The following is a 20530-nucleotide window of genomic DNA, read 5'->3' as shown; positions in this document are numbered from 1 at the left end:
ACGCTGTCATGGTAACAGCTTCAGTGCGGCGTGCACACACTGTGCTCCGTTCTTGCTCCTTTTTGAGAACTATGATCCTTATGAGAATTTAAAAAAAAATCATCATTTTAGAGAGACTGTTCACCTTTTAGTGCTTGTTTTTGTCCAGATTATGAAGCAAAAGTTTATAAAAATAAAAAATAAAAATAGAGTCCAAAGTCTAAATGGTTAATTCCTCTGCCTTGTTTCATTTCTTCATTCTTAGATTCTCTTTGGTTCTTTTCTGCTCCATTTGGATCTTTAAAATAATCCGATTCACCCAAACAGGTTAAAGGAAACTATAATATCACTCTTATGTCTTTTCTACTGTCTTGCTGTTGTGGAAAACTTTGGAAAAAGGTATATCAACATTGGAATTATGGTATAAATAAGAAGTTTGTGTTCAATAGTATTTGGACTGCTCAGAAAACTGTTCCTACTGTTCCTACTGATGTGCCAAATAATTACAGATCACAAGTAATTAATCACACAAATAAATAATCGCACGACAGCACTAATAAACAAAACTCGTGCATGAGTGGGTTATGAAGGCCAGACGAGCTGCAAGGAAACTGCCAGACATACCTGGGCTCCCTTTAAAGTCTCACTCCCATCATTCTTTTGATCTTTTGTAAAATCATTCCCAGTAGTTTTTTTTTTTTTTTTATTATGATAATGTCGTTTTTAGCTGAAAAAAAAAAACTGTGGTGTTTTCTAGGACATAGTTTTGCATAGTGGCAGGAGTTCATTAGAATTTCCTCTGAATTGTGGAAGGAATTGTTGGCAGGGAAGATAGTTGTGGTAATTTCCCATCAGCCCTTTGTTTACACTCTCTCCTGCTAGCTTACAGCCCCTCACAATCCAAGCTAACATTAGAGGTGCAACAAAAATGGAGATCAATTTTGGAGCTATGTAGACGTACACTTTTGGGTCACATGTCAGCTCAGATGAGGAAAGCAAAGATGTTCATGGATCTATAAGTTGATGCATCAGAATGGAATAGAGCAGGAAGCTTTGGTCTACCAATTGCAGTTGTACAAAAAAAACTACATTTTAATCTCTGCTGTGGATTCACAACAAATTGAATGAAGAAATACTCAGAAAAGCAGTTTTAATATGAATATTAATTGAGAAAAAGGCCACAAGAACATGTTAGAAACACAATTATTAATGGTGTGAGTCTTTAAGATGCAGACACTCTTCTCTACTACCCTCCATGGGCCTGGAAAACCCCCAAAACCTGCAGCACCCATCTGGACCAATCCCCATATGGGCGTCTGGGACCAAGTCTGTAGGAGAATAAAAGTCCAGCTCTCATCCGCTGTATTTCTGAATAGAGACAGCCTCTCAGAGAGTAGGTGGATGTCTTTTACAATAAAAGACAAACCAAGGTGACTGTTTTTTTCTCTCCCTACTACCTTAATGCTCATATTCTACAGGCATTTCAAATGATCAGTGTGCAGTGATTTGTGAGAGAAGGTTCTTAACCTTTTGACAATATTTTTAAAGCGGTCTTTTGCTGACTGCACAGCCTTCAGCTGAAGGTCAAAACAGAGAAGAAATAAAGGAAAGAAAGGAAACGTAAAACATCAGTTATAGGCAAGAGCAAGCAATAACTGTCTGAACCAAGAAAAGTGAATGTAATACAGAAATAAAACTTCATTATTCTTCCACATATAGTCCTCTTTATTTCCTTAAAGCCTTTTGATCTACTGATTATTTCCTTCAGATCTTCATGGTTGTTGTTTTATTAACTCATCTCATATTTTATTTGTGTGATAACTTATCTGTTTGGGAGATAATTTTTTTTTTCCTTTTGATTTCATAAGCAGTTCTTCAAAAGTCCAACTGTGCAGCCTTCTGAGGATCACGGCGACTTTCATGTTTCTCCGCTCTAACATCTGCCAAAAGACTTAAGCATGCTAAGAGATCATTTAAACATACCAGGATCAGTTTTTCAGTTTATCTTTAGATCATCAACAAGTCAGTTTCATTGCCACTGAAATATTTATTTGACTTTTCCTGCCTGGATTCTTATTATTAAAAGTGCAAACGCAGGTCTGTTTCTCACAGCTGCTCTTTGAAGGCCTTCCTGTTGGGATAGAAAACAACTGCATTTGTTTTGAAGGTCAAAGCTTCCTCTACTAAAATGTTGATGAGCCGATAAGTGTCCAAGTGATTAGTTAAAACCCCAACTCTCCTCAGAGGAGACCTTGAAGGTGCAGATTAGACACCATCCACATGAAAAAGATCTAAACTTCTGGCCCCCCGTGGGACGCACGCTTAATCCAGCTTAGACAGCCTGACCTTCATCAGGAGCTTTACCGGAGTGGTTCTCATGGTCACATGTCTAGACACAAGAGAAAAATACCTTTCACTCTTTTCCTATCTGCTGTTTGAGCACGTGTGTTCTTTAATTGTGAGAATGAGATAATTTTACTAAAAAATAAATGTCTGTGGTGCCATCAGGTGTAATGTATGGAGGCTCTGCTAACAGACTAGTTTTGTGACTGGGAGCAGAAAAGGTCGATTTAATAGTTGCATGCTGGACCCACATAGTGCTGCTGACGAGCATGATCCTAACTTCTCAGTTATCAGTAAAAAGTACCTGAGACCTGACCAAACTGAACAGATCTGTCGGTGGGCATTCGACTGTTTGCTGATGACATAATGATTTTTCAACATCATGGTCTCCACATTGATGCTCAAAACTTGACCTCCAAGGTAGAGCTTTTTCCCCACTAGATTAGTACGTTTTTTGTTTTGTTTTTTTAATGACTATGAAACTGAGCCCTCTGAGCTCCTGCTGGTGCAGAAACTGTAAATTTCCCATGAATCTTTGAATCTGAAGCAAATCAAAGAATTAAAGTCAAGCTAAAGAGCAGAGTTTTTGGCTTTTACTTTACGGAGATTAAGTGTTTCACCATTGACTGTATATGAGAACATCACCCATTGAAAATGACTCCAAGTCAATTCAGTTGCCATGTTCTCACTATTTATTCACCATTTTGGAGCCAGAAATCCTCAATAAGTAAGCAGTGATTGGTCCTAATCTACATGAGTCACTGTTTCTATGGCAACCACCCTCACCTAAATGGAGGGAGCTCATTGGGAGTCAGGTTTTTGGAAGTCCATGCCCCTACAAATTGAAATTCAAAATCTATCAATCAAACGTTTCATACATTGGAGATGGGGGCCAGTGGGCTCCACCTACTTTTATTGAGCCCTCTGAGTTCCTGCTGGAGGAGAAACTGTAAATCCCCCATGAATCTTTGGGTCTGCAGAAAATCGAAGAATTATAGTCTAGCTATAGTAGTTTTTGGCCCTACTCTACATGGGTTAAGTGTTTCATCACTGACTGTATTTGAGAACTGGACCGAGTGAATGTGACATCACCTATTAAAAATGGCTCCAACCAAATGAAGTTAATTTAGTCGCCATTTGTTTCACAATGTATTCGCCATGTTGGAGCCAGACATCGTCAGCAGGTAAGAAGTGTTTGGTCTTAATCGATGTGAGTCAACGTTTCTATGGCAACCACTCTCACCAATTAGGAGGGAGCTTGTTGAAAGTCCACGCCCCTACATCTTGAAAGTGGGCAACTTAAAATCTGTCAAACGTTTCGCACGTTGGGGGCCAGTGGGCTCCACCTACGTTTATTGATTCATCTGATTGATCCGTTTATAATTTGCACTACATAAAAATATATTATTAAAAAATTAGGATTAGCAAGACCATAAATAAAAAAACAGTAGCAGATTAGGAATGGTTATTCTGACAAATAGTAACAGCTTTTTATTTCTCTGTTGAAGTAAATGGGATTTTGGCTTTTAGGAGCCAGCAGGTACTTCCTGTTTGGAAGACAAGGGGGGAGGTCACTTAGTCCAGTTCCTTATATACAGGCAATGGTTTCAACTACAAGATTTGGGACAAAACATACCAAAATAAAAAAAAAGGCTAAAGTCACAATAATTTAGGCAGCCATGTGATTCTTTTAATTGTGTTGGAGGACTACCGCAACAAACAAGCATTCAGAAGTGCACAAAACAAGTAATGGAACACAACTGCATAGCATGTTAAACCCTAACTGGGTTATCTGTTTTCTGTTGTGGGTTATGTAAATGACAACCAGGGGAGGCACACGGAGAAGGGAATCACATGTTTTCAGAGACAATCTGCGAGTGCGTGATGGGATTGCTGTCTCTGCAGCTCCGGCCTCATTTACATGAGAAGAACTCTTTCCATCAGAAATCTCTCCACACATTCCCATTCAGCAACATGCCGGCTGCAGCCATAAATCCTGACAGTCCGACTGTTGCAGAAAACTTTGCTTTCAAAGAACACAAATGTCAAAATATTGGCAGAACAAAAACTTCTGAAATCACATTCAACCATTTTACTGAGTTTGTGGTTTACTGTGCTCTGCAAATGTGCTCTATGAAACAATTTCAGCACTGTGGACCTCACCTGTGGAACAGCCTGCCTGAGGATGTGAGGGCTTCATCCACCGTGGAGGTTTTTAAGAAAAAGCTCAAAACTCATCTTTTTAGTATAGCTTTTACTTAGTTCTTACATGCCCACATGTTTTTATTGGATATTTTACTTGCGGGATGTGCATGTTGCTGGATTTTTAATGTGTTTTTATTTATTTTTATTTGTATTTGTTTTTATTTTATTTTATTATGAATGCTTTTTCGACTTTCTGTCCCACTGTTATTCATGTTACTGTGGAAAGAACTTTGAGATGCTTGTAAGCAGGAAAAGCGCTATATAAATAAAGTTGAATTTGAATTTGAATTCAGTTTTTAAAGCAAAAGTATCCAAACTTATACATTTACTTTATATCATAAAAGGCTGAAACTGCATGGCTGTAAGGTAATGTTCACATCATCCTCTGCAATTTTTTAAGTTCATAACACTCTAAGTTCACAACTCAACATTTTAACTTCACAACTCAACATTTTAAGTTACCAACTCTACACTCTAAGTTCACAACACTTCCCATAGATAAAACCTCATTACACTCACAGTCTTTATTCAAACACAAGGTGACAGAGCTAACAGATGAACACAAACCTGCTCATCTCTCCTCTCTACACCGTCAGATGAAATCCATCCATTAATCGGCACACATGTGATCACAATGCTGCGAAGGTCTTCTCTTGATTTAGTACCGCTGCTTCCCTTTCTGCATTGTTACAATTGGAACATTTTTTATGAACTTTTCTGCAGCAGATGCTGCCGCCTCCTCTGAGCTCTGATTGTATGAAGTCATATAAGAAGAATATGAAAAAGAAAACCTCCACAGAGGCTACTGTAGCATTTTTTAAACAGTTTAACAAAATAACTGCTTTGAAGCATTTATCATTACAGTTTAAGCTCATGATTAAAAATGAGGTACTTTATGTAATTGTAGCTTGAATCTCCCCCCTCTTCCCATCACCCATAGCTGCGAGCTCCCTGTTTACATGCTTTCCTACTAGCTTACAGCCCCTCACAGCTCCAGCCTAACATTACCGGTGCTAAAAAAAGAGCAATACCAGAGCTATCCAGACGTACAGTTTTAGTTCAGATGCCAGCTCAGACGAGAAAAACAAAGACGTATTTATCTACAAGCGGATGCATCAGAATGGAGCACAGTGTAATTTCTACATCACAGACAGAATCTTTTTGGTAACATTTTCACAACAATTTATATAAAAGTATACTCAGATATCCTATTTTAATGCAACTTTTCTTTAAATTTGTCCTCCATCATGAGCAAAATGCCACAAGAACATGTTAAAAACACCAAAAAGACAACTTTTGGTCTTTAAACAATGACAGTTCCCAGGGAAGGAAGCGTTCTCATGCCAGATTTCTTTTACATGAGAAAATGGTAAAAGATAAACCCCCATGATTTCCCTCTTGTGTTCATTTCTTTCTTTTTTTCTTTCCCTGCACAAGTCTTCCTTCCTAAAATAAACACTTCCCCATTCTTCCTTCCCCTCTTCCCTCATGGGCACCGTTTTCTCAGAGCTCTGTTTCCTTTCAGGCTGCTTTGTATTTAGCTGAGAAGCTGCATCTGTAGATCCAAAGAGAACTTCCAGCACTTCCTCCAAAGCGGACAGACAAGGAAGAAGTCTGTTAGAGTGGATTTGAATGGAAAAGTGCTACGTGAAAAGGCCTTGAGCTTTATTCATTACAGTTGTTTTAGTCCAGATTATTCTCACAAGAAGGACCAGCACATCACTACAATGAATATGTTGTGAAGTGTGTAACAGCTCAACAGTGAGTCCAACCTGAACTGAAAGGTGTGTTTGCATTGGTTCCTGTCAAAGCGCTCACTGCCTGCAACAACCTTAATTGGTTGAGAATGTGGAAAACAGTGTGGACTCCTCTTAATTTGCTGACAAAACATAAAAAGAGCTAATGATCAGCATAATCAGAGCTTTCTGCAGTTCTGCAAGTTCAAAAGTTTTTTTTTTCTTCTCTCCACTCACAACCATAAAAGCTCAGATGCTTTTCCTGCATTCTTGCTGCACTGATGCAGCATTACGGATTGATGCAATCCTCTGAAAACGTCTGGAAACCTCTGCAGTCCTGCAGCATTTCAGGGAGCTACCTGCTAAGGAGAGATATACACAAGAGAGCAATTTCTTATGATGCAATATTTACCTTATCTGGAACTTTCCCTAATCCTTCAAATCCTTGCAGTTCAGCAGCTTTGTAGCATTTAAGGTGTATTTAGTGGCAGTAAGCAGAGAAAACTTTGCTTAAATTGACCATAATATGAAAATTCTATTCTTCCAACACCACTTATTTTAATGTTTCTTTTGTATCGCGTTAATAAAGTTGTAAAACAGATGTGGAAGGAGTTTGGCTCAGAGACTGACTGCAGAGCTGCAATGTTCATGCAGGTTATTCTCAGTTTAGAGATGTTCATATCTAAGACAGGAGCAGGAATTTAGCAAACTCTTTTTCATTGTGATTCAGATTAAATGTAAAAGTCACATTTGTGGTAAACTCATGTGTGCAGTTTAGACTAGAAAAGTGCTGCATACTTCAGCAAAGCCTCCATATTAGCAGAGCAAAGAATGAGAAGAAACAACTCGAGCGATTAATAGTATTTAATATTATTTCAAAAAGAAAAAGCAATGAGACAAAAAAATGAGGTATGACTATAGAATAATTGTTTAACCAAGCATGTTTTCTGTGTATCTGAAGACCCACTCTGATGAAGTTTTTTGATGTTTTTTGCATGCATTTTTCTGATGGACATATATATAAAAAAATTAGGCTCAAATGTATTTCTGAGTATATTTTTATTCAAACTTTTCTGAATAAGTAGCAAATGAAAAAAAATGCTGATTGAAAAAGATCTAATTTGTAGGGCTGGGTATCGGTTATAGTTTCCAGAAACTATTTGATTCAATTCACAAGAACCTGAATCGATTCGATTCCGATTTTTTCCGATTCTTCAATTCAATTTTAAGTTTACACATTTAAACACATTTGTTTAGAAATACATCAAAAATCTACTATGTCATTTGAACACATTTATATTAATCTGATACTGTAAAATATATTAGTAAAACAATGACCAAACGTTAGCATTAACTATCCTATGGAAAATTCTATTAAACGTTAGCATCAAGCTAGCGGACTTTAGCTTTATGTGCTAAATCGATTCATATATTTTGTGAATCGATTATTGATTTATTAAGATTAAATCTTTTCAAATCGTTTAATCAATTTTTTAATCAAGCCCTAATTTGCTACGCTAGACTCCAAGAACCCAAAAGCAGAGCAGGATGGACAGGACAAGTCAGACCTGTTTAATGTTTCTTTTTAACAAAGTAATCCCCATTTTTGGTGGGAAAAAGGGGAAAAATTGGTTAAAGAAAAACCTAGAAACTTGACAAAACACTCCAACACAGAGAGATGAACCAAGAGAACTTAAACAGGCAAAAAACTAAATGAACTGATAAAGTGCAGCTGTGAACGCCTCCAGCAGGAAGCACAGCAAGTGGGCGGGGCAGAAAGGAGGAGCCACAGCAGACCTGCACAAAACAGGAGAGAGAAAAAGGAACTAAACACACAGAACACGTCATACTTATTTGTGATGTCGATAATTTGGAAGGTGAGCCACAAGATCGGAGCTCCGAAATAGAGAGAGGAATGGGGGCGGAGTTGCTCCACACCAAAAAGTCCCACCCACAGCTAAGAGGTGAATTTCTACTAAACTTATGCCGCTCTAAAGAAACTATGTCTCAGAAAACAACACAAGTTTTGTTTTTTGTTTTTGGCTAAAAACAGCATGATCATGATAAAAGACCATTGGGAAGTCTCTGAAAATAATCAGAAATTATTATTAAAGAGATAATTGAAAAAAAGAACTTTAATGATATTATGATTTACAATGCATTTGAAATAAACTAAAAAAAAATTGTCTGTCATTATTCTAATAATGTGTTTTTTAAGTATGGTTTACTGTTCGGTTGAGTGGCAGTTAAAGGGTTAAAATGTTTTCACCGTCCTCGTGTCATATGTCAAATTATATGTGGCAGATATTGTACAAAAAAGGATTTAAGTCAATAAGTCGACTTCGCCTTTAATATCAGACACTTTGTCTTTTTCCTAGAAGCGCCGAGGTTTTCTGATTGACTAAAGTTGCGTAGCAACGTCTAGTGACATTTCAAGCATTATTCTCCATCTCCTAAATTGGTAAACAAAAAAACAAAAAACACATTATTGTTTGTAGGGCTTCTTTGCTTCAGAGCTGGGTGGAGAAGAGCATCGGCCTTGACATTAGAGCTCGGCGGGGCTTTCGTCCCACGCTGTGCCGCAGACACAGACGCCGTGGCTGGACGCTGTCAGTCGTGATTTCATTTCCACTCAGCTGGAGGCAGCTTGAAAGAAGAGTTATGCGCATGGATGTCTAAACTCACACACTGACAGTAACACCCACATCCAGGGTTTTATTTATTCATTTTTTACATGCACTGTAAATGAATAAGCAGCAGAAATATCTGTGATTCTTGTACCTCTGGTGCATCTGAGGCGTGATGGTGTTGCCAAGGTTACTGGCAGAAACAACTTTCTCATAAGTGTCAGGATGTTTAAGAAGCACACCTCTGCTGTTATAATTCTCCTGATGATGAAGAACAGCTCCTCTCTGCTCCTCAGAACATCTCGGTAATTCATCATGATGGACTCTCTCCTGTGGGTGCCATTTGTAAACCAAACCTGACTGGAGTTGATGGGATTATACAGTCTTGAATAATGAGCTCCGTTCTGTGGTAACATGCTGTCTGCTGTGATGAGCAGACAGTTTTTTTTTTTTTTTGCTTCTTCAAAGCCCTGTCTCTCTGCATTATTGCATGACAGCTGAACACCAGAGGTCATTAAAGTCAGAGGAGGAGCTGTCTGTTCATTTAGTGTGAAATTATGAACATGCAGAGCCCACGCCGCGCGTCAGTATGGCAGATAAAAGATTGAACATGACGGTGAAACAGAGCTCAGGGAGAGTCCTGTGATCGAGACGGAGTTAATTATTGAAAAAAGTACATTTGACGAGGAAAATGTTCTCATTTCAGGCTGAAGTAAATGCTGAAAACATGGAATGAACAGATTTAGAGGATTTACTTCACTTTTTCCATTAGATCACACACTTTTTTTAGAAAACAAAAGGCATTTAGGTTTTACTTCAGTTGGTGTGGAGTTGTTTACTTTGCTAATAAATCTAAAATCTATATTATGTGATCTGATAATAAAACTGAACTGATCTCTTATTTCAGATAATGGTTTATCCCTGAATAAATGTTTTATTACTATTTAATAAATCAGACTAACATCCCACTGTGGAAAAATGAGCGAATGCATGTTTACGAGGATTTTTGTACTGAAGGAGTTAGTAACCCTCAGTTTTTAGTTTTGAAATTTTGGGGTTAAAACATAAAACAAAAAAAAGAAAAAAAAAAACAAGAGATGACACATAATTGTGATTCCCTTTGGAAAAAAACCTTTTTAAGATATCTTTTCTTTGTTTTTAAATTAATAATTTTATTTTGTCTCCACAATCTTTGTTAAACTACAAAAAAACTGTTGGATCTCAGTTATTTGGGTTTTTGCAGTAAGAAATTGACTAAATGTACTACTCTGAACTGAGTAATTTGTATAGTTTTAGGTTAATTGTGGAATTTTTGTGCTATGTAATAAAAGTATATGATTAGAAAATGGGAGCTGGGGTTGTTCTAAAAAGATGGATATAAAGAGTGTGTCACAAAAAACTGTTTTAAAGATTAATTATGAGAGCAAATTGTAAAGTAGAAAAAACTACTAACTAAAAAAATGTCCATCTTTAATTATTTTATATATATTTAAACCCTGTAAGAATCAAACACCACAGTTTGTCTAAAATGATTTTAAAATAAACGGTCCTGTTGGCTGGTTTTAACAAACTAAAGGAACGTTTTGGTTTCTCAATGTTTTCATTTCAAAAACATTTTTTACAACCACAAGCAAAGATTTTGTTGAATTTTTAATAAAATGTTCGCATATTTTCTGATAATATAGCTTTTCTTGAGTCTTCTAATGCATTTAAACATTGGGATAAACATGTTTCTGCTTAAAGTGATTCTTATTCATTTGCATGGGGACTGTGCAGAGGATTTAGTGTCTCCTCCTCATGGGGGTCTTCCCTTTTATCTGACTTCTCAACAAAGCTTGCAGGCCATTAGCTCACAATTGTTCTTTTTTTCACGCACAAACTGTGAGGGAAAAAAAGGTCAGCAGAGACGAGCTCTTTCAAACAGGTGTGACTGCTGCAGACAGAAACCTGTAAAGATAAAGTGCTAACAGGCGCTGACTCAAGGTGATCCGTTCGGACTGAGCTGCAGCTCAGAACAGGACAGATTTTTCTCCTGGGAACTCCCCAGCGTCTCTCAACCAGTGTCAGAGCTCAGGGATTGGTTCACACACTGCGACAGAAGGAATGCACTGGACTGAGATGTTTCCTGGCACTAAGATGTCATTCTCTCTTGCAGGTACCTGGGTCACATTTGGAGGACAAATAACAGACGAGGTATGGGGCATTTTTTTTTAATTTTACACCCTCAAAACTATAGATTTATAGTTTTTTTCATTTGTTTTTTCTTCAATGAAGACCAAATCCAAGTTCAGTAGACTAAGAAGAGTGTAGTGTAATTACTGACAATATTCTTTTGCTATATATTTACACAGACTACCATGTTTTCAGAGTATTAGTGACGTTTTTTTTTTTTTTTTTTTGCATAGTTTGGCCATGGGAACGACCTATGCTCAAATGGTTCGACTTATATATAATTTTGTTTGAATAAATACCAACTACCACTAGAGGGCAGTGCACTATAGATGTGTGCATCAGTATTTGTGACTGACAACAACAAAGAAGAAGAAGTGGAGCTCAGTCTTACTCCAGATTTCGCATAATTGTACAAAAGGTGACAGAAAGCTTAGGAATTCAATGGATTTAATGATTCAAATTATAATGCTATAAAGAGTTTAGTTTACTTGTTAGCATGTTCCTCATCCTACGGTTATCTGAATATTGTTCGCACTAGGGCTGCCACGATTAGTCGACTATTAAAGTAGTCGACGGCTAATTTAATAGTCAATTAGTCGTTATTTTATGTTATATGGAGTCGGAGTGTAGTAAGTTGAAAGTTATAATGGCATTCTGATAGCTTTTTAAACTATTATTTTTAGGCTATTTTGGAGTTTAACTAATATGTCAGCTACATGCTAGCTGTTTTGGCTAATTTAGGCTTTTTGGGATATTTTGGAGTTTAGCTAATATTTTAGTTGCACGCTAGCTATTTTGGCTAATATAGGCTTTTTTTGCTTTTTTATCTATTTTGGAGTTTAGCTAATATTTCAACCGCATCTTAGCTATTTTGGCTAACTTAGGCTTTTTTTTTGGTTTGTTGTTTAGACTAATTTGGCATTTAGCTAACATTTTAGCTGGTTATCAACTTCAGCATTTTCAGCTATCAGCTTCAGGGTTTTTAGCTATCAATTTCTGCAACTTTAGCTATCAGCACTAGCATCTTTAGCGGCCAAATTCAGGTTACAGCATTTACACTAGCATTATTGCAGGTAAAGCTATATATCTAGTTTTTAGATAGTTTAAAGCTAATGATGGTTAGGGTGTGGACTTCACAATAATCAGTGATTAGTTGACTATTAAAATAATTGTTTGTAGCAGCACTAATTCGCACTAATATATTTGACTCCTGTGTTTCATTAGCATCCATGTGTTGCAGTGGTGAATATATATTCAGTCTATTATTGTCAACTATTTTGTTATTATGATTTAACGTTTGGTGTTTTTATCATGTCCTTGTAGCATTTTTCACATGATGGAGGACATATAAAAAATAGTATTAAAACTGCATTTCTGAGTATTTTGTGATTCAAATTGTGTTGGATCATTAGCAAATGAAAGCCGTATGCTTGCAAAAGTTGCAGTTTGTGACATAGCTATTGTCATGGATAGACCAAATTCTACCTTCTCTGCTGCAATTCAATCCTCCACTTGCAGACAAATAGATTCATTAACATCTTTATTTTTCTAATCTGCTCAGCCATCTGACTCTAAACTGTGTGGCTGCAGAGCTCTGATATAGTTTGCTTTTTTATATATTTGTTTTGCTATGCTAATGTTAGCTTAAGCTTTTGAAGTGTTATGAGCTAACAGGAGAGAGTGAACAAAAGCCTTAGCGGAGCTAGCTTGCGCACCATCAACCTAGATAAACATTTCTGATGAACTCTTGCTGCTCTGCAGAAAATATGTCTTAAAAAAACAACATATGCTTTTTTATTTTGGCTAAAAAATGCATAATTATAATTAAAAGACCACTGAGTATGCTTTAACAATAGAAAAAAATATAGTGTGACTTAAAGATAAAATATCTGTTCTTCTTGGCCCTGTATTTTTAGTCCCATATTTCTCACAAAAAATGTCACTCATACTCTATTGCGACCTATGTGATTTTTTATTTCTTCTTTGAAATGCATTTTTTTCTGCTGTGACATACTCCAGCACAAATTATTGTCAAAAAATACGATAAAGTGGCTAATGCTAACTTAGCCACACACATCAACATACTCTTCCTCCTCCTTTAAATGCTTGTGTTTATCGCAGAAATTTATATTACTCTTTTTTGTGCCTTAGTTGCAACTTTTTATAATTGAGCTGTAGATTTTTTCAGGTTTTTTTTTCTTGTGACTGCATTCTGTTTAGTTTTTTGTATTTCTGTGTCTGTTTTTGCATTTTGGTGTGGCCCTTCTTGGCCACCATAAAACCTGATTCCTCCTCTTACACTCGGCAGTCTCATAAATGCCACCCCACATTACTGCTGAGGAACAAACTGTGGGGGCAACAACTATACGTGTTCATGTGTGAACACAAGTCTCCTCAGCGGTCTGGGTACCGAACGTTAATCAGCTCTGAAGTTGCTTTTGGGGTCCTGGCTTTGGTGCTCTGTGGAAGTGGCACATAGGAAGACACGGCTTCTGCTGGGGGACACAAAAACAGAAAGCTTACGTAACAGAGCTAGTTTAATAACCTCAGGGTTTAGTGCTATCACATCACAACGTACCCCTCAACCTCCTTCACTCCATTATTCGGGAGACTACAACAGTATATTTTGAGCTCTGACAGCAACTTCACATTTTACAAGATTATTTTAACTGACGATTGTTTTTTTAGTGATTTATCTAGTGTTGATTTGAAAAAGAACACCAGAAAGAAGCGTTTGCTGCAACGTAGAGCAGTAGAAATATCCTCACAGCTGAATTGTTTGGTTTAAAAGTCACAAATTCCTCACTACAGTTTTGGCGTCAAGAAATACTTGAGGCAGCACTTTGAGAGCTCTGATGCCAAATACATGTTTTTGCTTTTAAATGGCATAAAATCTAGAAGTAGTACAGTCAAAATCTTCGTCTCAGTCTGCTGCAGAGTAAATCCTTAATAAAAACCAGCCAGAAAGAGAAAATAACAGAATTTCAAAATCATAAAAAAGTATCAATTATAATCAGTGATAAGTATCATTTTTTTTTAATCAGAGTATATAAAAAATACGGAAATCTGTTTAGAGTATTTATAAACTTGCATGATTCATTACTTTTTCTTGAGTCCAGACGAAGATAAACTTGGTGATAACGTTTAAGGTCAAAGGGGATCTGCAAGTCATGAAGGGAATTTAAGGAAAGCATCTCCCAGACATGCTGACTCCGATGCATCGAGTTTGGAGGGAAAGGATGCAGCAGTCATAAAGACCCCTCCAAAGGCTGTGTGGGTTTGTGTGTAGGAGGCTTCTGCGGCCTTGATTCTCAGGTTGTGAGACAGAAATGCTCACCATCTGCAGAGATCCAGCCTTTGTACTACAGAAGATCCGTGGACAAAAAGCCAGAGGCAGAACTACTTATTTCTGCAACTTCACAATGACTAAACATTTGTCTATAGGTGTTGGTGAAGGTGCTAGCTGTAGATATTTATGTTCACTGTATTTCTTGTTTTACCACAGGATCTCAACCACTTTAATTTTTTAATTATTATTTATTTATTTTTTTTGTTTGGAATGAAGTAATTAAAATTGTGTCTGATGCATCATCAGACATCAAACTTTCTGGTACGCTAACCCAGTAAAGCCCACATCAAAAATGTAGTGGGCTAAACTAAGGTGTTTTTTTTTTTTAACATTTCAATCCACAAAAAAGAACGAGATTATAGATAGTATCAATTATAAAAGTTGAGTGATTTGGTAAGTTTTGGTTACAACAATGTAAGTTTAAGAAGCAAAAATATGGAAAAAAGCACCTGATTTACTCACTGTTTCAAATTTGATTCACACATTATAAAGAAGTATTATAAAGCATTAATTATTACACACTTTGCATTCTTTCAATACAGAAAAAAGTAATTTAAAATTAATGAATAACAAAAGATAAGTTATTATTGCCATAATGTTTAGAGAATAAGCAAAACTTTTCCCGCTAAAAGTGTTCATGGAGGCATCCATTTTGAAATGAGCAGGAAAAAGTCTTCTACTGCCCCTAGTGGAATGATGATGAACTACAAGGCAGAAAACATGGACCAGGTTGTATACAATGAGGCATTTGAGAAACATTTGGATCTTTCCAATGAGATAGGAGTCTTGGAAATGTGTGCATCAAATATAAAAATGGTTATTATTAAGTTCCTGCTGACAGTGATGGAGGTTTGAGTCTCCCAGTCTTTCCCTCAATCACACTTTGCTTCATCATACAGAGATATTTTGTTTCATGTCTCAAGTGTGTCACTAAGCTGATAAATATTACGCTTTTCTGCTTTAGTTGATTTATAAACTCAGTAGGTGAGAAGGTTAAAGTGATGGTTTTGTTTGAGGAGTGAAGTTAAAGCTTTAATCTTTACCATTTTAAGCTCTGAAAGTTAAATTTCATTAAAGTAAATGAAAAATTAATAAAATCTAAACTTTTGCTGTGATTAAAAATATAATGGATTTAAGGACTTTTAGTCAGTGAATATTAGGATAAAGATTTAAAATAGAAATAAGTCCTGATATATATTTGGAAGGAGATTTATAAATTCTTAAAACTAACCCGGAGTCCTTCTAAAACTGTGTTTCAACAAACTAAGAGGAGATTACTTTAATAATTCATTTTTTAAACCGTTAGTAACGTATTCAAATACATTTGAAAGTTAATAAAAGTATCCTGGCAATGATATTCAATGACCTTCTGATATTCTTAGCAGTTTCTCATACACTGAATCCACACAAGATCAAAAATGCTGTTGTTTTTTTTTACTTTTATCTCACTTCTTGCCCTTCATCCATTATCCCATTTCCCAAGCCATTATCCAAGCCCTCTTTTTGATCCTGTGAATTATCCAACATCCTTTTTATCCGGCTCCATTTGTCATTGCTGCTGCCAAGTAGCCACTTGCATAAACAGTTGCAGGTCTACATAAAAGATGTGCTTTTTTCCTCCTGGTGCTCTGTTATCACAGGTATTTGCACACTTGAACTTTCTCCAGATGTCAATGTAGTTTATATTGTTAGTGTTTTAAACTTAGGGTCTTGCTATAATGCTACATGTTTACAGAACACCTGCATTAGCTTAGTTTTGAGTCAGCCTTTGCAGAAGTTTTTTTTCACTCTTGAAGCAGAACTTTTTGAACCCCTGATGACAGGAAATGATGAACACTAATAAGTTAAGGAAACTATCAATAGTTTGTTGTCAGCATTTATCTCATGAAAGGTGGAAGTGTGTCTGCTGTGCTTCTTAGAAACAAGTGGCTGTTTAGCTTTATTCATGTGCTTCTAAAGAGTGGTTTTGGTTCTAAAAGGTATTTCAGAGGATGTTTTATAACAGACAGCAGTGATGACTGTTATTTCTCTTTAAAAGGGTACAGATGTTTTTATAACATCACAGAGTTTGGCTCACTAAATCCAAAATGCTAAATGTCAGGAAGCATTAAATCTAGTTTTCCATCAAATAATATTTTAATTCAGTGTTAAATGCAGTAAAAAAATAATAAAGAAAAAGAAAACTAGGGTTTATATTTTGCACTTAAATCTATGTGGGATATATAGAGTCATGAAATAACCAAATCTTATTCCTTAACAGCTAAATTGAGGTTTTTTGTTTGATGTTAACACATTTCTGTCAGCCTTTGTTTCCTGCAGATCTCAAAGTGGTAATACTTCATAATAAGCTTTCTTAACAAGCTTTTTTAACACATTAACAAACATTATTAATGTGTTTACAGGGTGTTAGTAAAACATACATTAGAACAATGAGCCGAATTAGATTTATTTGCATATTAATAAGATTCATTAACATAAAAAATGAGACAGATGTTTACAAAAGTAATTTTAATAAACTGCTTACAAGCTTAACAAATGTATTAACTATCTTTGTCAACATTATTTTGAGTGTTTTGCAGCACCTCATCTAAAGTGTTACCCAAGTTTTTGCGTGTCTGAACTCATCTTGAAAATTGGACGATTCATTGTAAATTATGTTAGAAGTATTGTTGTGCTAATGTCACATGGTTGGGGGAGACTTTGGTTTGGTGCACCACTTCACCGGTGGTTTGTATGGAGAATGTGGGCAGGTCCTGGTATTTTTTAGTGATCGCTTCATTTAAAACATTTGATTTTGGAAAGCCATGAAAATGAGCTTTCCTTGGTACATATTTGTATACTCAAGAATATTGTTGGCCTTTTGAGCCTTACAAACAATGAACCTGCCCCAGCATCTCCTGCATATGGTTAAGCCTCAAAGTCGTCACAGCTCGGTCCCTTGTCTCCCCCCATGGCCAAAAGCAGGATCCATCACATGAGTACTAGCGCTTCCTGGGTCTCCACACTACACTTCCCATCAGCCCCTGCTGTCACTCCCAGAACCCCACAGTCGTTTTCCCTCTGCAACATCACTCCCAGCAGTATTTAGTCAGTGCAAAGTCTTGTTTGTGCCACTCTGTCAGCATCACTGAGCATTCTCATCCTGACCTGATCTTCTGGTTCATCTGACCCCGATCGTCTTCAACTCTGATTGTTTGCCGCCTGCCCTGACCCTCGCTTGGACCCTGTCTGGTTGTTCTCTGATGCCCTCATGTTCGTATTTAACCTCCGCCTGCCTGACCCTGATTTGGCTCTGTGGACTTATAGCTGTGCTTCACTTCTGTTCTCCTGTATGTGCTAATAAAACCTGTTTCACTTGGATCAAGCCATCCGCCCGTTTGTGACAACTACGAGTATGTCCAGAAAATAAAAGAAAGCTTAAGGCTGCACCAGTGTGACACCATATCGCATCCAGTCTAAGAAAAAAAAAAAAAAGAAACACTTGGATAATATAATTAAAGATAATAGATTTCAATTTCTAAGCTTTATCAATATGAATCGTCAAAAAAACCTGAAATTGTTTTGTTGGTCTTATTTTTTAAATCATTTAAATTAAACAAACTGCATTGATTAATCTCCAAATCCACATTTCTTTCATCACCTGATCACTTTCTAGGTTGCAGAGCAGCTAATGACCATCGCCTACGAAAGTGGAGTCAACTTGTTCGACACAGCAGAGGTCTATGCCGGCGGCAGGTAAGAGTCATGAACTCAAAGTGTGACTTTTACTCTACATTTGGTCAACTTCAACCTGCTGTAGAAAGCTGTGTGATCAGGAGCTCCTCCCGACCTGTCAAAGGGTGGGGGTAGACTTCAGGTTCATGATGTAAACCTGTCGTGAAAAAAAATGTAATCACCTCTTCTCATTACAAGTTTATTACACATCTGGGAATGAGGAATATTTGACTAATCTGTTTTGTGAATCATCCTAATAAACTTCTTGTCCGTCTCTTAAAGGAACTTCCCAGAGGCAAAATATTTAGTCTTTTTTTGTCCAATCATCTTTAAACGACGCAATCCTGCCTGAGAAATTAGAACACAAATTCTTGTGTGGGTTTAAACAAGCTCATACAAATAGGAATAGTTTTACCCAAGTGTCCACATGTCTCAGAGCAGAACATTGGGTTTGGATTATTTGGGACTATTTTGTCCTCAAATCTTGAACCTGAAGCTCCTTATTGCTCAGTGCCTAAAGATGATACCTGTACTGGATTTCTGTAAGAACCTTGTTCAGGTACGAGGAAGGGAAGATACCGGAGGTTTATGTCACCCTGAAAACACAAGTTGAAGCCATTATAATGAATTTGATTCATTCAGTTTGTACTTCAGCGTTGTAAAGTGTTTTGATTTCTATGCCAGGAGTCCTGCCAGTGCTGTGATGTAACACAGCTCACAGGGACACTTGCAGCTTTCAGTTTTAAACATCTTTTTTATAGGATATTTAATGGTAAATTAAAAAAAAAAAATCTACAGCTCTAAACTTTACCCCTAACATATTAATGGAGGAGCAATGTTTCTTCAGCTGCATTTTATTCCAACAAACCTTAAAAAATGTACAAGATCCTGCTCATCTCTGACAAAACTCATTTGTATAAATGCTTGTTTAGAAAAAGAAATGACAGTGAAATATGGGTTTGATATTTGGTTAGAAATGTTTCTGAACTCAGAAAAGAATTTAATGCCGTCTCATTTATTTTGCCTCGCAGGGCCGAAATCATTCTAGGAAACATTATCAAGAAGAAATGCTGGAGGTAATATTGACATTAACTCATGCCGCTGCCTGAACGCTTGTGTGTGAGACCAGAACACGTGTGGATGGCCAGCATGCTAGTGTGTGTAAGACAGTTTGGTGGATGTAATACTGCGTCTGTTATTGTATTAATACACATGTGGAAAGTGTCAGCTCTAGTCTCTGCTCTGCCAGATTCCTGTGTCCTGTGGTTCTTTCTAGTTTGGCTGGTTGACCATTTCTTTTTTTTAAATTTCAGATTTCCCCTCATATAATAGGAGATTATCTCTAACCTCCTAGCTGGTACCGGTCCAATTCTCTGGACGGGTACCGGTTCGAGCAGAAAACCTGCGGCTCCAGAGCCACATGTGACTCTTTCACCCCTCTATTGTGGCTCTCTGGTTAAAATAAAACATTTACAAAAATTATAAAAAATACCTGTAAAGGAAAAAAAACATTTTTTTTAAGTAAATTAACTTAAACTTTATTCAACTCGTTCACAAACAGTTGAAGAACGGTAGGACTCATTCAGCGAGGTTCCTAACAACAGTAAATGTAATCCTCCATCAATTCTTTGTAGTTTATCAATGTCATACTGACACATTTAGACTTCATTTGAGCTAAAACATTCAAAATGCAAAGCATGATGCACCTAAAAACTGAGTTTTCTTTAAACATTTTGATAAAAATGTTAATTTCACACAAATTCATCCAAAGTGCAGATTTCCAGCAGTAACCATACAGCTCATGGTGGTGTCATTACTGAGACATGGCAGCAGTGGGAGTTTAATGAGGACAGTCTGAAGCTGACATATTCAACCGTTCTTGTAAGTCTGGACATGAACAAGTATAAAGGAGAACAGGTGTTGCTGTAAGATGATAATCTTGTCTTAACAGTTGGCAGGCATGGATATATTTATCTTTCCTTGCAGTCACATTGTAGTGATTGAATTAGAGATGTGAAACCCTTTTGCATGGAGAACGATCTCCTTAATTCATCTTTTATTGGAGGCGTGACAGCAGTCTGTCCTCTGCAGCCTCATGAGGCGACAAATGGTTGCTGTACTGGTGTCACTGAAAGTTTATGTTTTTATGCCAAAGATGTATCCAATCAGTGGAACATTCTTTTAAATCACACAAAAAATAAATCCTAAATACCATAGATTCTTGAGTTTTGGGGGTTTTTTTAACACAAATTTTCAAACTTTTTTGTCTTTTTTAACATAAATAAGAACTTTCAGGACTTGGATCAATATTTTTGACTCACCAAAGTCATAATCTGGAGAGCTGATGTATTCTATTACTTTTTCAAGGTGTTGCAGCCACACAAAAGATACATATTTTTGCCTTC

General features: G+C 36.7%; 1 protein-coding gene across 2 annotated transcripts in view; it reads left to right on the top strand.

Moving 5' to 3' along the window:
* kcnab1a (potassium voltage-gated channel, shaker-related subfamily, beta member 1 a) overlaps positions 1–20530 on the top strand; it is a 36441-nt gene that overhangs the window by 1061 nt on the left and 14850 nt on the right. Inside the window, exons 2-4 of one of the 2 annotated variants that reach the window (XM_036214983.1) lie at positions 11046–11083; positions 18067–18146; positions 19157–19201. In XM_036214983.1, the coding sequence (XP_036070876.1) occupies positions 18082–18146; positions 19157–19201 (110 nt within the window). In that variant the 5' untranslated portion in view covers positions 11046–11083; positions 18067–18081. Of the gene's footprint in view, positions 1–10577; positions 11084–18066; positions 18147–19156; positions 19202–20530 lie in introns of those variants that run through there. The other variant, XM_036214982.1, reaches the window with a different exon arrangement.

This window comes from Oryzias melastigma, linkage group LG13 (genome assembly GCF_002922805.2).
Source record: "Oryzias melastigma strain HK-1 linkage group LG13, ASM292280v2, whole genome shotgun sequence".
In the NCBI taxonomy this organism is placed as follows: domain Eukaryota; kingdom Metazoa; phylum Chordata; class Actinopteri; order Beloniformes; family Adrianichthyidae; genus Oryzias; species Oryzias melastigma.
Note: the sequence above shows the minus strand (reverse complement) of the source record. Positions and strands in the feature narration are given on the sequence as shown.